The sequence below is a fragment of the Homalodisca vitripennis genome, unplaced genomic scaffold, assembly GCF_021130785.1.
Source record: "Homalodisca vitripennis isolate AUS2020 unplaced genomic scaffold, UT_GWSS_2.1 ScUCBcl_400;HRSCAF=2322, whole genome shotgun sequence".
Lineage (NCBI taxonomy): Eukaryota > Metazoa > Arthropoda > Insecta > Hemiptera > Cicadellidae > Homalodisca > Homalodisca vitripennis.
Window position 1 is genome coordinate 85,593 of NW_025776542.1, and position 12,590 is coordinate 98,182.

The window sequence follows — 12,590 nt, forward strand, 5'->3', positions numbered from 1 at the left end:
CAAGGAGAGATATCACTTGCAAGAACTTCGAAATTCTCTAGCCGTCAGAGAAAGGAATGGGGAGAAGGATTTAACAATTAAGTATCAGAATGGGGTGCCGATGATAGTTAAGAAGACAAAAAACTAGTTTCATCCAACGGTCATACTTATTTTTACTATCAAAATGTGAATGGAATGAGAAGCAAACTGAATGAATTCAAGTCCTCAATTACTATGTCTAGCTTCGACGTTGTCATATTGGCGGAGACAAACTTGTCAGTTGACGTTGACGATGCTGAGGTGTTGCCTAAGAATTTCTCAATTTATAGATGTGATAGGTCTCCACTGAGCAGCTCTAAGTCTGGTAAGGGTGGAGTAATGGTGGCCATCAGGGATGCTATCAACTCAACTCAACTCTACTCTGAAATCAATGATATTGAGCACCTTCTTATTGAGCTTAAGCCCTGCAAATACACCTCATGGCTCCTAGTAGCTTGTTACATCCCTCCTCAGCAGCCTCCCTCCAGATACAATAGTTTGTTACAGTCAATAGAGGCACTAATGTCAACGGGGCGAAGATTCGATGAGGTGGTTGTCGTGGGTGATTTCAACCTTCCCGGGATTGATTGGAATGGTTTGTCAACTGGTACGCATTCCCCAGCGTCAAGAGTGGCACGGTCACTGATGGACTTGTTTCAGCTTTACCAAATCAATCAAATCTATAACAGCAGAGACGTCATGTTGGACCTGATTCTGAGTTCTAATAAAGATATTAATGTATCACTGGAGAGCGATAATCTGCTGCCGGTTGAGGAGAGACACCACCCACCCTTATCCTTTGAGATCCACTACCGACATATCAACCAATCTCATTTATTCAAAAGACACATATATGATCTGAAAAGGTGTAACCTTATGAATGTTCATCGCTCGTTGTTAACTACTGACTTTCATGCAATACTGTCCAACTCAGACCTTAACAGGGCAACAAATTCCTTTATCTCTACAGTTTCCAATATAGTAAAGGCTAACTCGCCAGTAAGAAGAATTGGCTACTCTCCGTTTCCTAAATGGTTTTCACCTTATTTAAAAAACTTAATAATAACAAAAAAAAGTTTACATAAAAAATACAAGCACTTTCCGTCAGCATCTAATTATTCCAGATTCGCTAATATAAGAGCAAGGTGTAGGGTCTTGGCTGCCTGGGATTATCGCCAGCATATACAAAGGGTGGAAGCTGGAATCCCCAACAATTTCCGTTTATTTTGGAGTCATGTCAATTCCACAAGAAAATCTTCGTCTGTGCCCTCTCAGATTGTTCACAATGGAGTCGTTGCTGAGGAGCCTCTTGCGATGTGTGAAGCATTCAAGGACTTCTTCTCCTCGGTTTTCACGAAGCCTACGGAGGTCTTTGTTCCAAGCGGATATTACCATCTCGGTGACGGAGTTGCTTATGAGTTCACCCCTGAAGAAGTATTGGAGAAGCTTAGAAACCTTAATGACAAAAAGGGCTGGGGCCCTGATGGGATTCCACCAGGGGTACTCAAGTACAGCAGAAGCATCTTGGCCATTCCAGTTTGCCACATATTTAATACTTCACTTGCGATGGGAATTTTTCCTGAGGCGTTCAAAGCAGCCTACGTGGTCCCCATTCATAAATCAGGACCTACTGACATCACCTCAAATTACAGGCCCATTTCCATTCTCTCAGCGATATCCAAAGTTTTTGAGGATCTATTTCTTGATCGAATAAGATTTAGGATTGCTCAGTTAACCTGTCCTCAGCAACACGGTTTCTCACCAGGAAGGTCGACTCTATCAAACTTAATGTTACTCCAGACTCAGGTGCAGAATGCTTTTGCTAATGGCAAACAGCTGGATACAATATATTTAGACTTTTCCAAGGCCTTTGACACTGTTGACCATGCCTTATTACTCAAGAAAATCTCTGCGCTTGGTTTCGATGACATTTCGGTTCGTTGGCTGTCGAGTTACCTTTCTGAGCGCAGGCTTGCAGTGAAGTTTGCTGGCTCAATATCCTCTGAGTTTATCTCACTTTCCGGTGTTCCCCAGGGCTCTATCATTGGACCTTATCTCTTCGCACTCTTTATAAACGATCTTCCTCTGAATATCAACAGTGACTGCCTATTGTTTGCGGACGATGTCAAGTTATACTCACAGATTACTCATGTTGCGGATTGTGAATCACTTCAAGATAGTCTTCATGGCGTACATGAATGGTGCTTAATAAACAAAATGTCACTAAACGCCAAGAAATGTCAAGCCATATCATTTTACCGTTGCACTTCGCCTATAATGTACAATTACTTGTTGCAAGGAGAAACCATCGCTAGAGTAAATGAAGTGAGAGATTTGGGAATTACTCTGACACAGAATTTTAGCCCTGAGGCTCACGTTCATAATATTTGCTCGAAGGCAAACAGAATGCTTGGTTTTATCTCCCGTTTTTCTAAACATATAACAAATATGGTAGCCCTGAGGACAATATACTGTGCCCTGGTACGCCAGATTCTGGAATATGGATCGACTGTTTGGAATCCACACCAAAAGTACCTTTGTGATGATCTTGAACGAGTTCAGCGTCGTTTCATCCGTTTGGTGGGTGTCAGAAATGGATACCAATACCAACAAGTACCAATTGATGATATGTACGCCAGACTTAAACTGGAACATCTTGATACTCGCAGGACTGTAGCCGACTTAGTGGTTCTCCATAAGTTGGTGAACGGTGAGATGGTTTGCCCGGACGTCCTTCAACTCCTCAATTTCAAGACACCATCCAGCACTCGTTCCAATGACCTCTTCATCAGGCAACACTATGGCACAAACTATGCAGCAAACAGCACGGTGGCTCGCCTGCAGAGGGCCGGCAACAACCTGCCTATAACTGTCGACCTGTTCCATGATGGCGTGAGATCATTGAAGTGGAAAGTGAAAGGTGCAGTGCTGCCAACGTAAATGCCTCCACTTAATGTCTATGTTTGTTCATTTTCTCGGTTTATTGTATGTCATAGTTTGTCTATTTACCATTGTTATCTTTACTGTCTGCTGTTTTGAAACACTGTTACGAATATCCCTGTTATATTATTTTATAGTTTATTATGTTTTTTCTGTTGTTACTGTTATTAAGTTATTTCTGTTATTATGTTATTTCTATTGTTATAGTTTATTTATTGTTGCGTTCTTTCATTATGGTATTGTTATAGTTTTTAAAACATTTAAATACGTTTTTATTCTAGCATATATCATGCCTTGCATTAGAGTATTATGTAATATTTCCTTTCAGTCATTCACATGTTTTTGTTGAGGTAATTTTTTGGTTTAGGTTAAGTTGTAATTATTGATCTTGAATTATGGATCTTGAATGTAAAAATGGAATAAATCCGTTGGAAATAAATAAATAAATAAATAAATAAACACCAAATACATGACTTGGCAGACAACAAGGAAGATGTCTACACAGCATTCTCAACACAACAACACTACCTACTCTCCGAGCTACCTGCGCATTCACCTGCTTTGTTCACAATCTACAAAGACAACACCACTTCCAGCTAAAGCACGACGACAAAAACATAGTAAACAACATGGAACTCATTTTGTACATTTTATTAGCCTGGACTTCTATAATAACACTACTTCTTTTTATAGCCCTCTACTTCATCCACATTAATAACATCAAAATAAAATTTCTGAAGCCTACAGTACATGAACGTGACTACCCAATGGATAACCTTAATTAGACTATAAGTACGATTCGTAGGTAGAATCGTCATTAAGCCAGGGGAATGTAAGACATATGTATTATTAGTAAAATTAAATTCATAGAATAGATGTACAGATAGTTGCTGGAAAGGAAGTCTCGTATTGCAATTCGAGACAAACATCCTCCGGATGTAAGTAGATACGCACATCCGCCCAGACGCCGATGGTGAACAAACAGGAAATGCTTATTTGTAAAAACCGTGCGACAATGTAAGGGACAGCCATGCTGATATGGAAAATTGTTACTCACCAATTATGATGGAGAGATTTGGCAGAGGCGTGGTCAATGAGCTGGCGGGAGAAGAACATCAAAACTGAAGAACAAGGAGGAGAGGTGGAAGTGGAGGCCGGGAATTCGAAAAGTGAAGTTCGGGAGTGTTTGTGTTCGTGTGCGGAAAAATATCTCTAGGCGTAATAAGTGTGATGTGAAATAAAATGTAAGTAATTTTAAGAACTTAGTATATTTTAGGGTTCATTAATCATTTTCAATTCCATATCTATTTATATGTTCACAATTTCGAAAATATAAATTCATGTAAATGTTTAGCTATTTTAATGAAAGTTTCTCATGTTAGTCCATGAACTCATTATTATTGCAACACTACAAAATTACTAGTAAATGTTATAATGAATTAAATTCAAAATAAATTGTAATGAATAATTTAATATTAAATATGTCTTCAAAGTATTAAGACATTAAGTTTTGTGCTTAATATGTCGATTGACGCAATCAATTAATCAATTTAATGAAATGTTGTCACAAATAAATGTGTTGGTTCATTTGAGGGTATTTGTACTGCCAATCTAACCTATTATTAAATCCTCTCACAGCAACCCTTGCTCAAAATATGTCACAACCTTAATCTTAAACTAAACCAACCCTACAAAAACCTTACAAAGGCATGAAGCTGACGAATCAGCAGTAGCAAACGTCACAAAGTATGTTCCTACATTTATAATTACAGAGAGCTTACGTGAATGGCGCGGCACCAAAACAACGGTTTCCAGAATGAGATTCCTGTTTAAACCTACAGTATTTGTACACAAATTTAGCAGGAAGCTGAAAGGTTAGGACAGTTGTATTAGACTGGGTTATTGTTTTATGCTTCAGGGTTATTTTTTTATATTAGACGAGCATTCTATGTTGTGTAAAATCATATTCTTTTAAGAAAACGTAAACTTTCTTTACTATCGATATTATCCTAAAATGGTTTCAATCCTTTCTGGTAGCACGTGTTTCATGTACTCGTATTTAACCAAGTCGTAAAGGTAAGAATTATCCATCAGATTTTCCCTTTTTAAAAACATGACTTTCTGGAGGCTCAATACATTTTTCTTGTACTAATATAATACTAATATAAATTCTAAATAAAGATTGTATTTATATATCACACATTTCAGTCATGGTTTCAAACGAATAAATAACTTTTAGGTCACTTAAAACATAGTTCCTCTCAAACTGGATGAAAGCAAGACCACCTCCTCAAATTCTTGGTTGAAAAGTTAATCAAACTAACAATATACATACTTTAACTGTACAAATATATTAAAATCTGGATTATAGTACAATGGTTAGACCAGTTAATTATGCAAAAAGATTGCATAAATGAACAATAGTTGCTATGGGACGTCCGTCCAATTTTATCTCGAACAAATTTACTCAAGACTATATACTTTGGATTTTGGAATCAATTAGTATCTAGTGGAATAGGGTAATCTATGCTTAGAATCTAGGTTTTATAAGAGGGTGAATATGACATTTTATTTGCACGTGAGGAAATTATTCCTTCTAGGCAACCCGAAGATCAATTTGACTTTTTTTATTTATTTATAGATCTTTATTAATTGACGATGGATATTGGAAAGCGTGACAGGTTTTGCTTTCGATACACGTTGCTGACTGGTATTTTTCAAATCTTTATTTACGGATAAATCAAAACAAAGTGTTAGTCAAATTGTCAACCATGTGCAGTGTTTATTTTACTTACATCCGGAAAGATTCAATATCCTAAAATAATTTAAAATAATTAGTCTGAGATTAATTTTCTTAGAAGATTCACTTATTCAAATAAGTCAGCAACGTGTAATAGGTTGTGAGATTCGTTTGTCTGATTCTTTATGTTCTTTTAGCTGGAAACATATATCAAATGTTGATAACATAGACTACACCCAATAAATAATTTGTACCAGATACTAGCTGAGCATAAATTAAATTCACTGAATTTGTGCTCAAAATTTTGGAGTTAAATAAGAAGGGAAACATGGTTTTATAATCTAAACAACAAGTTAGAGAGAAAACTTTACTACTCCTCGCACGCACATGATATTCATATAGAAAACAACAAGCACAGTTGAAACTATTAAATTGTGTTTTTATCATCTCAGGCAAGTTCAAAACATTTTGCTTTTACGTGATGATATATAATTAATTTCGTACGGTGAAATGTCACGCCACAATCAATAAATCATATCAATATTTGTTTTAACAGAGAATTTTATTGAAATATCGCACAAAACAGTATATAATGGAATACTTTACATAATTTTCTCACTGATTTTTATAAAAAAATCTAGTATAACTAATGTTTCTAACTGCACTTCACTTATAGTAAGTTTTATGAAGATGTAATATCATTCACTGTACACTAATTTTATCAGTAAGTTTTTACATTAAATATGTTTTAGTTTTTCAAAATATTAAAGCAGTCTTCTCGCTTTGCCTCATAAATCAAAATATACGATGCCTTTATTAAATTAATATTATTAGATAAACACATTTCGCAAAGTATTTCAGTATGTAATAAAATCATACATTAAACATTTACGCGTTAATTTACAACCAGTCATCAATTTAAATCTTATTAATTTACTCTTCATAAATAAATTTAAGCATTTTATTATTAATTTATATGCGTCATTCTAAAACATTTATACAGTACGTGGCTGATATAGGTAATAATTTCTGTCACATTATTAACTTTATGAATATCTATCTATCTACCTAAACTTTTCTACACAGATAAACAGACTTCCTAAAACTGTTTCTCTTTCCACGAAAAACTGGTACATTGTGTAAAATACTAATAAAAAACCCATTATACTTATTATATATTAAGTTTCTCATGTTTAGCCTGGTAATCCTGTTACTAATATAATAATCTATTGCCATATAAAATACAACAAATATTTAGTCTCTTTATTCCCTGTACACAAGGGACATAAAACTATTGGACATTTCCACTAAGTCCAATCTATTTCTTTGAAACAAAGTTGGTCTTTTAGTTCAAGTTTTTTCATGTTGCATGTCTTTTATCATTGTCTTTGCCGTTTTAAGATTACCGTGTAGATTAGCTTAGTAACCTGTTGGTTGTTTTTTTATGACATTCTGCATGCAACAGGTTAAACTCGTGTATAAAAAGAGGAGAATCGTTCCGGCTATTATCCGTTCACAATTTAAAAACATTTTTATAATTTATCAAACTTGTTTTAGCTACTAAACAGATTACTAACACATTTTATATCTTTCCACGCTATACTCAATCTAAACGACTCCTGATATATTATCATTTATTCACATTATTATATTATTAAAATAAGAAAGCTAACAATATACCAAAATGGAAACATAATCTTCTTGATAATTTTTCGTCTTTCAGCGATACAATAAATCGGTAACAGCACTTTTAGAGATCTGCAACGTGATCTTTTCTTCATAGTGATACATTATAATACTTTATGAAAATTATCTTCTTTATTTTTCAACTCATAATCAAATAAGAAAGAGGGGCTGTTATCTACTAAAGAATAAATCATTTACGCTTGACCAACAACATTCGAACTTGTAAATTTTTCAATACTATTTAGTCCAGTTCCTCCAAATTTGAACACTTGTTTTAAACAATTAATTACGATTATAAACTAGTAAAAATGTAATGAACTTAAATTAAACAATTGTATAAATTGATCCAATCTCAGGGTTCAAGTTCGATATTAAAATTAACTGTGGCCCGCCTACTTATTTCCTCGTAGAAATTACCAGCCTTTGGATTTAACTTTACTCTAAAGTTCTTCCATGCACACGCAATAAACATGAGAAGTGGAAAACCAATGTAACTAGACAATGGGAGTTCAAAGTTCAACCTCCAGCTCGACAAGCCAGTTACGTACACACTTCCACCCAATTCGGAATTGTTGTAACGCCCGTAATGGCAAACATAAACAATAACGTCATTTACTAAATTACGATTGTTTGTAGTTTAGAAACAGTAACAAATTAATCTACTTAGATAATCAGTCCTAACTCTTGACAAAACATCTGAAGATTTTTAACGACAAAGATAATGTAACCTCAGCTGAGTTATGGTCAATCTTTATTCCAACTTATCAAGTCTTTACATAACTAATGGTTTGGTTAATCACCATAAAAATGTATTGTTCATCACAAAATATTGATAAATTATATTTAATTAGTTAGTTTATTTCATCACATTTGTGGAGATTTTAATGAATCATAAAAAAATTAACAATGTTGTATATATACACGATATTACGAAAAAATAAGACAATCAGATTATCTTGAATAGAAGTTAACTACAATAAAACTAGGTACCACGTTCACAACATAAATTAGATAATTGTGTGACACTATAATTGATCAAATCCCTCGCGATTTGTATGATTCAATAGATGATATAGGCAAAGCTAAAATCCGAAAACGATACTAGTGGGGACGATCTGGGTGGTTTAACAGATTGCATGGTTTTGGATTTGTCACGCTCAGAGGGGTGTACACAACAATGTCTCGTGTACAATTGGTTTCATATAAACGGTGTCGGAGATTTAAATGTTTGTGCTCGTATTTAATGCTATTTTAAATAATAACAAGCGATTTGGCACGGAGATGTGAACCCAGCATCTCTGGGTAAGCATGAGTGTATGCCTGCTGTACAGTTTCTATTTTCCATATTTCGTGAAAATATAGTTTTAATGCAAAGTTATGACATTAAATATCTATAATTATAGTAATAATAAATGTATAAATTCACCCATTTGAACTGTTGAAGTTAAAACAGGAAACGTTAGTGACTAAGACAATTACAAATGAAGACTATTTTACAACGATTGAAGATTTACTTTTATACCTTAAAATCAGCAAGTAAAAATTTAAAATTATATAACAATAACATAATATTATATACTGATTATATCAACCATGCATGTAGTAAAAAAATTATTTTATATCAATTATAACTTTATATAAATAAATGGATTCCAGAGAAGTAAATACATTCCTCATCGAAAGCAATGTATTACACTAAATGTTGGTTATAACGTTCCTCACGTGACTAAAATGTCTAAGTCCAATTTTCAGAAATTATATACGTGATCAAAGTTATTATTGGTCACATAGCTCCATCAGTATTGGAATATTTAAACAATAAGTGCTTTACGAATCCAACTATTTAAAATACATTCAAAATTTATGTTATTATATTACATAAATAAATGTTGTTATATTAATAGTGAGGAAGTGCAAACTGTTGCTGTAAAATATAAAACTTGACATTCATAATAATGACCATCCTTATTTATAACAAAAAACAATGAAGCGTTATATGTAAACGTAACATTAGAGAACAATGGCAAGGTTCTAAAAATTGCTTGTTAACCGGGAAACACTAGTATGAGAATACGTTTTAATTGCACTATTTCTGTATTGTTAAAAGTGTAATTGTTCAGCGTGCAAACTTTAAATGCCACTCTTCTCGTACGGGTATTTAAACTTTAAAGCAGTGGAAAACAATTTTTCCAGTGACAAAGTTCAGTCCCTCAGAGTGTTGAAATAATTAATATTGCAGCTCACAAACTGACATGATTACTCTTAACTCTCCAAAGTATAAACTACTAAGCCATATAACCTCTCGGAATTTTTACATCTTTAGTGAGTACAATAGATTTAATTATTCAAACGTCAATAACTGTTTTAGTTTTTAAATTAGACTCTATTCCTGTTACTCAACTATTATTCTAGTTTTCTCTATTAACTAACCAAAATACATTTAACTATTTTTAAATCGTGTAAAGTACAGAATCATGTACACACATTCAGTTGTTTCGTTACAAAATACCAAGTAAAATACTTAAATATAACTTAAACAGTATGCTCCAAATAGGTCACAATTCCTTTTTCAGTATTCGGTGCTATTGATTCTGTCATTAAACTTCGGGTCTCATGGAACATTATGATGTATCAAACTCATACCATTATCCACAGACGCAGTTACGTCATATAATGTTAGGTACACAAATAGCGATATACAGCTACTTCCCTCCTGTCGGGATTTTTTAATTATTATTACATTAGTAATTAATAATTAGATGCAAAATCAGTAAAAATTATAGTTTTAACTTTTGTAAAACCCGTTTCGTTTTTAATTTTGGGATTTACAATAACTACTATATGTATAAATGGCGTCTTTTTACGTAGCAATTTTTTACAATGGTCTTTTTAATTATTGTGATCTTGAATGCAATAACTGTTAGGAAGCTTTAAAATAGGGGTAATTTCCATGTGTGCAGAGGATTCAAACTCTATACTTCTGACCAGTCAGTTTCTAAAACTAATGTAAAATATATTTAAATTGTATTTTTATGGCAACAGAGACTTATACTCTGTGTACTTTCAGAATATTTTTCTTAATAACTGAGGTAAGACAACCGTATAAATGGGAGGTAATACTATATTTGAAACATTTATTTGGTTTTAGATACATGACAAACTTCAAAAACATGAATTTTCGAAAAAAACCTTGGTAAATTTAAAATTTAGATAATTAAAAATGTTGGTTATTCTAAAAAGAGTTTTCTCAATATTCGTAAGGAATCTCATCACTTGCCACCCCTATCTCAGTTATTAAGGGACGTATATATATATATACATATATATATATGTATATATATATATATATATATATATATATACATATAATAAAAGTAGAACTGTTTTAATTTACTATCGTATTGCACATTAATATAAAATATATTGTGTACTTTTTAATGGTAATAATTCTTTTCGTTTTAGAAATAAATTTTAATATCTCTTATATCAATAAAAAAACTTCAATAACTATAAACTTATGCTATAAATATAGCATAAACTTCTTATGCTATATTTATAGTTTTTAAAATCACAATATTGGTAAATTTTATAAGACACCTTGTATAGTGTAAATATAAATGTTTAATATAATTAATTAAACTCTCTTTCAGAAACACAAATATGACGAAAATGTATTTGTAACATTTCTCTACAATTACAGAGTCACTACGTGTTAGCACTTGGTGTCAACATATAACGCTACGTGTTATAGACACGTTTATAATTCTATTTTTGTTTTATAAAGTCTTCCTTACCAAAAAAGTAAAATTATTTTGTCAGGACAGCTGAAGTTATAGAAACGATTCTTGCAGTCATTTTGTAAAATTTATTTTTTTAGCTCTTCTAAATGGTTAAAGCACAGACGTTGTAAGATCGTTGGTACAGATCAATTAGTCCTTCGTCTGAAATCAGAAAGCGTTAATCTCACCGATAAGATGCTGATGAATTGAAAGAGGTCTGGCTTGATATTCTTAATTTTTGCAATGGTCTTCTTAGTAATGGAGTTCTTTTTGAAATATCATCAATATTTAATTACAAGTGTTACCTTACGTTTAACTTACGTTACACTGACGCGAAATAGCCTTAACTAGTTAACCTAGTGGAACATAGGACACCTTTGTGCAACCTCCAGCTAACTTAAACTCCATGTATCACCCAGTACATTGAAAAAATATCACTTTTTGTCACTTTTAAGATTTTAATTTTCTAACATTACAATGTTTTACTCTTGGAAAAACATTGATAAAATCTAATCATAGTCACGTTTATGTTGGAGTTTTCCTCCTGTTTTAAGCAATGGACGAACTTGCTACAACGTAAAAGTAAGACATATAACTAAATAGAAGCGTAAAATATTTTATACATGCTTTAATGAATCAATGTAATTTATAAAAATGATAAAATGCTAATGGAAGTTTGTCTATAACCTAAACTGAAAACATAAATGCTAATTAAATGCAAAGATTATATTATGAATTTTAAATACGTACTATGCTTGTCTTACAGAATATGTTTGATGTGACATAACATTTCTCGTTAATGCCTGTCCATTTTCTATCCAGTACGAAAGTTAGAAAAGGTATCAATACATGCTAATCCCTAAAATGTATATATTATATATGTAAACTTAAAGATTATCCATGAGTGAAGAAAGTACTACTATAATAACTGTAACATTCGTTCCATTTATGACACAGTTATGAATGATAATACCCAGTGTACTGTGTGATTAAATGGAGCTGACTACCAGTTCCGTGTGATAAAGTGTAATAAATTATACTGTAGTTGTGTAGGCCTTTTAATTAAACCGTAACAACTGCAGTAGGTGTTTTAACTGAGGTCTGCATCGGTTGACTGCAATCCTTATTGCTTAACCGACTCGGCTTTAGAATTTTCACGCATTTTTGATATATATTTTGAAAGGACCATTAACTTTAGGTTACACAAGGGCCATTAATCTCAATCTCTTGCCGCTGAATTAGAGCAATATCAGTTCGGGAATAAGTTTGGTATGTTTCTTATAGCCCACAGATCAGTGAGTATCTACAGAAAGAAACTGACATATCTGGAGAACTTTGAGAAGACTATATAATCAATATCGTTAGATAATATGTCGACAGGATAAAAATATAATGGATAAAGAGTCGCGTCGAAAACATGTTACTGT

General features: G+C 32.8%; 1 protein-coding gene across 1 annotated transcript in view; it reads left to right on the top strand.

The window, feature by feature from the left end:
• Positions 1–213: 213 nt before the first annotated feature.
• LOC124370675 overlaps positions 214–12,590 on the top strand; it is a 31,809-nt gene continuing 19,432 nt past the window's right edge. The window contains exons 1-2 of the mRNA XM_046828961.1: positions 214–1,017; positions 1,198–1,953. Of these exons, the coding sequence (XP_046684917.1) occupies positions 214–1,017; positions 1,198–1,953 (1,560 nt within the window). The remainder of the gene's footprint in view (positions 1,018–1,197; positions 1,954–12,590) is intronic.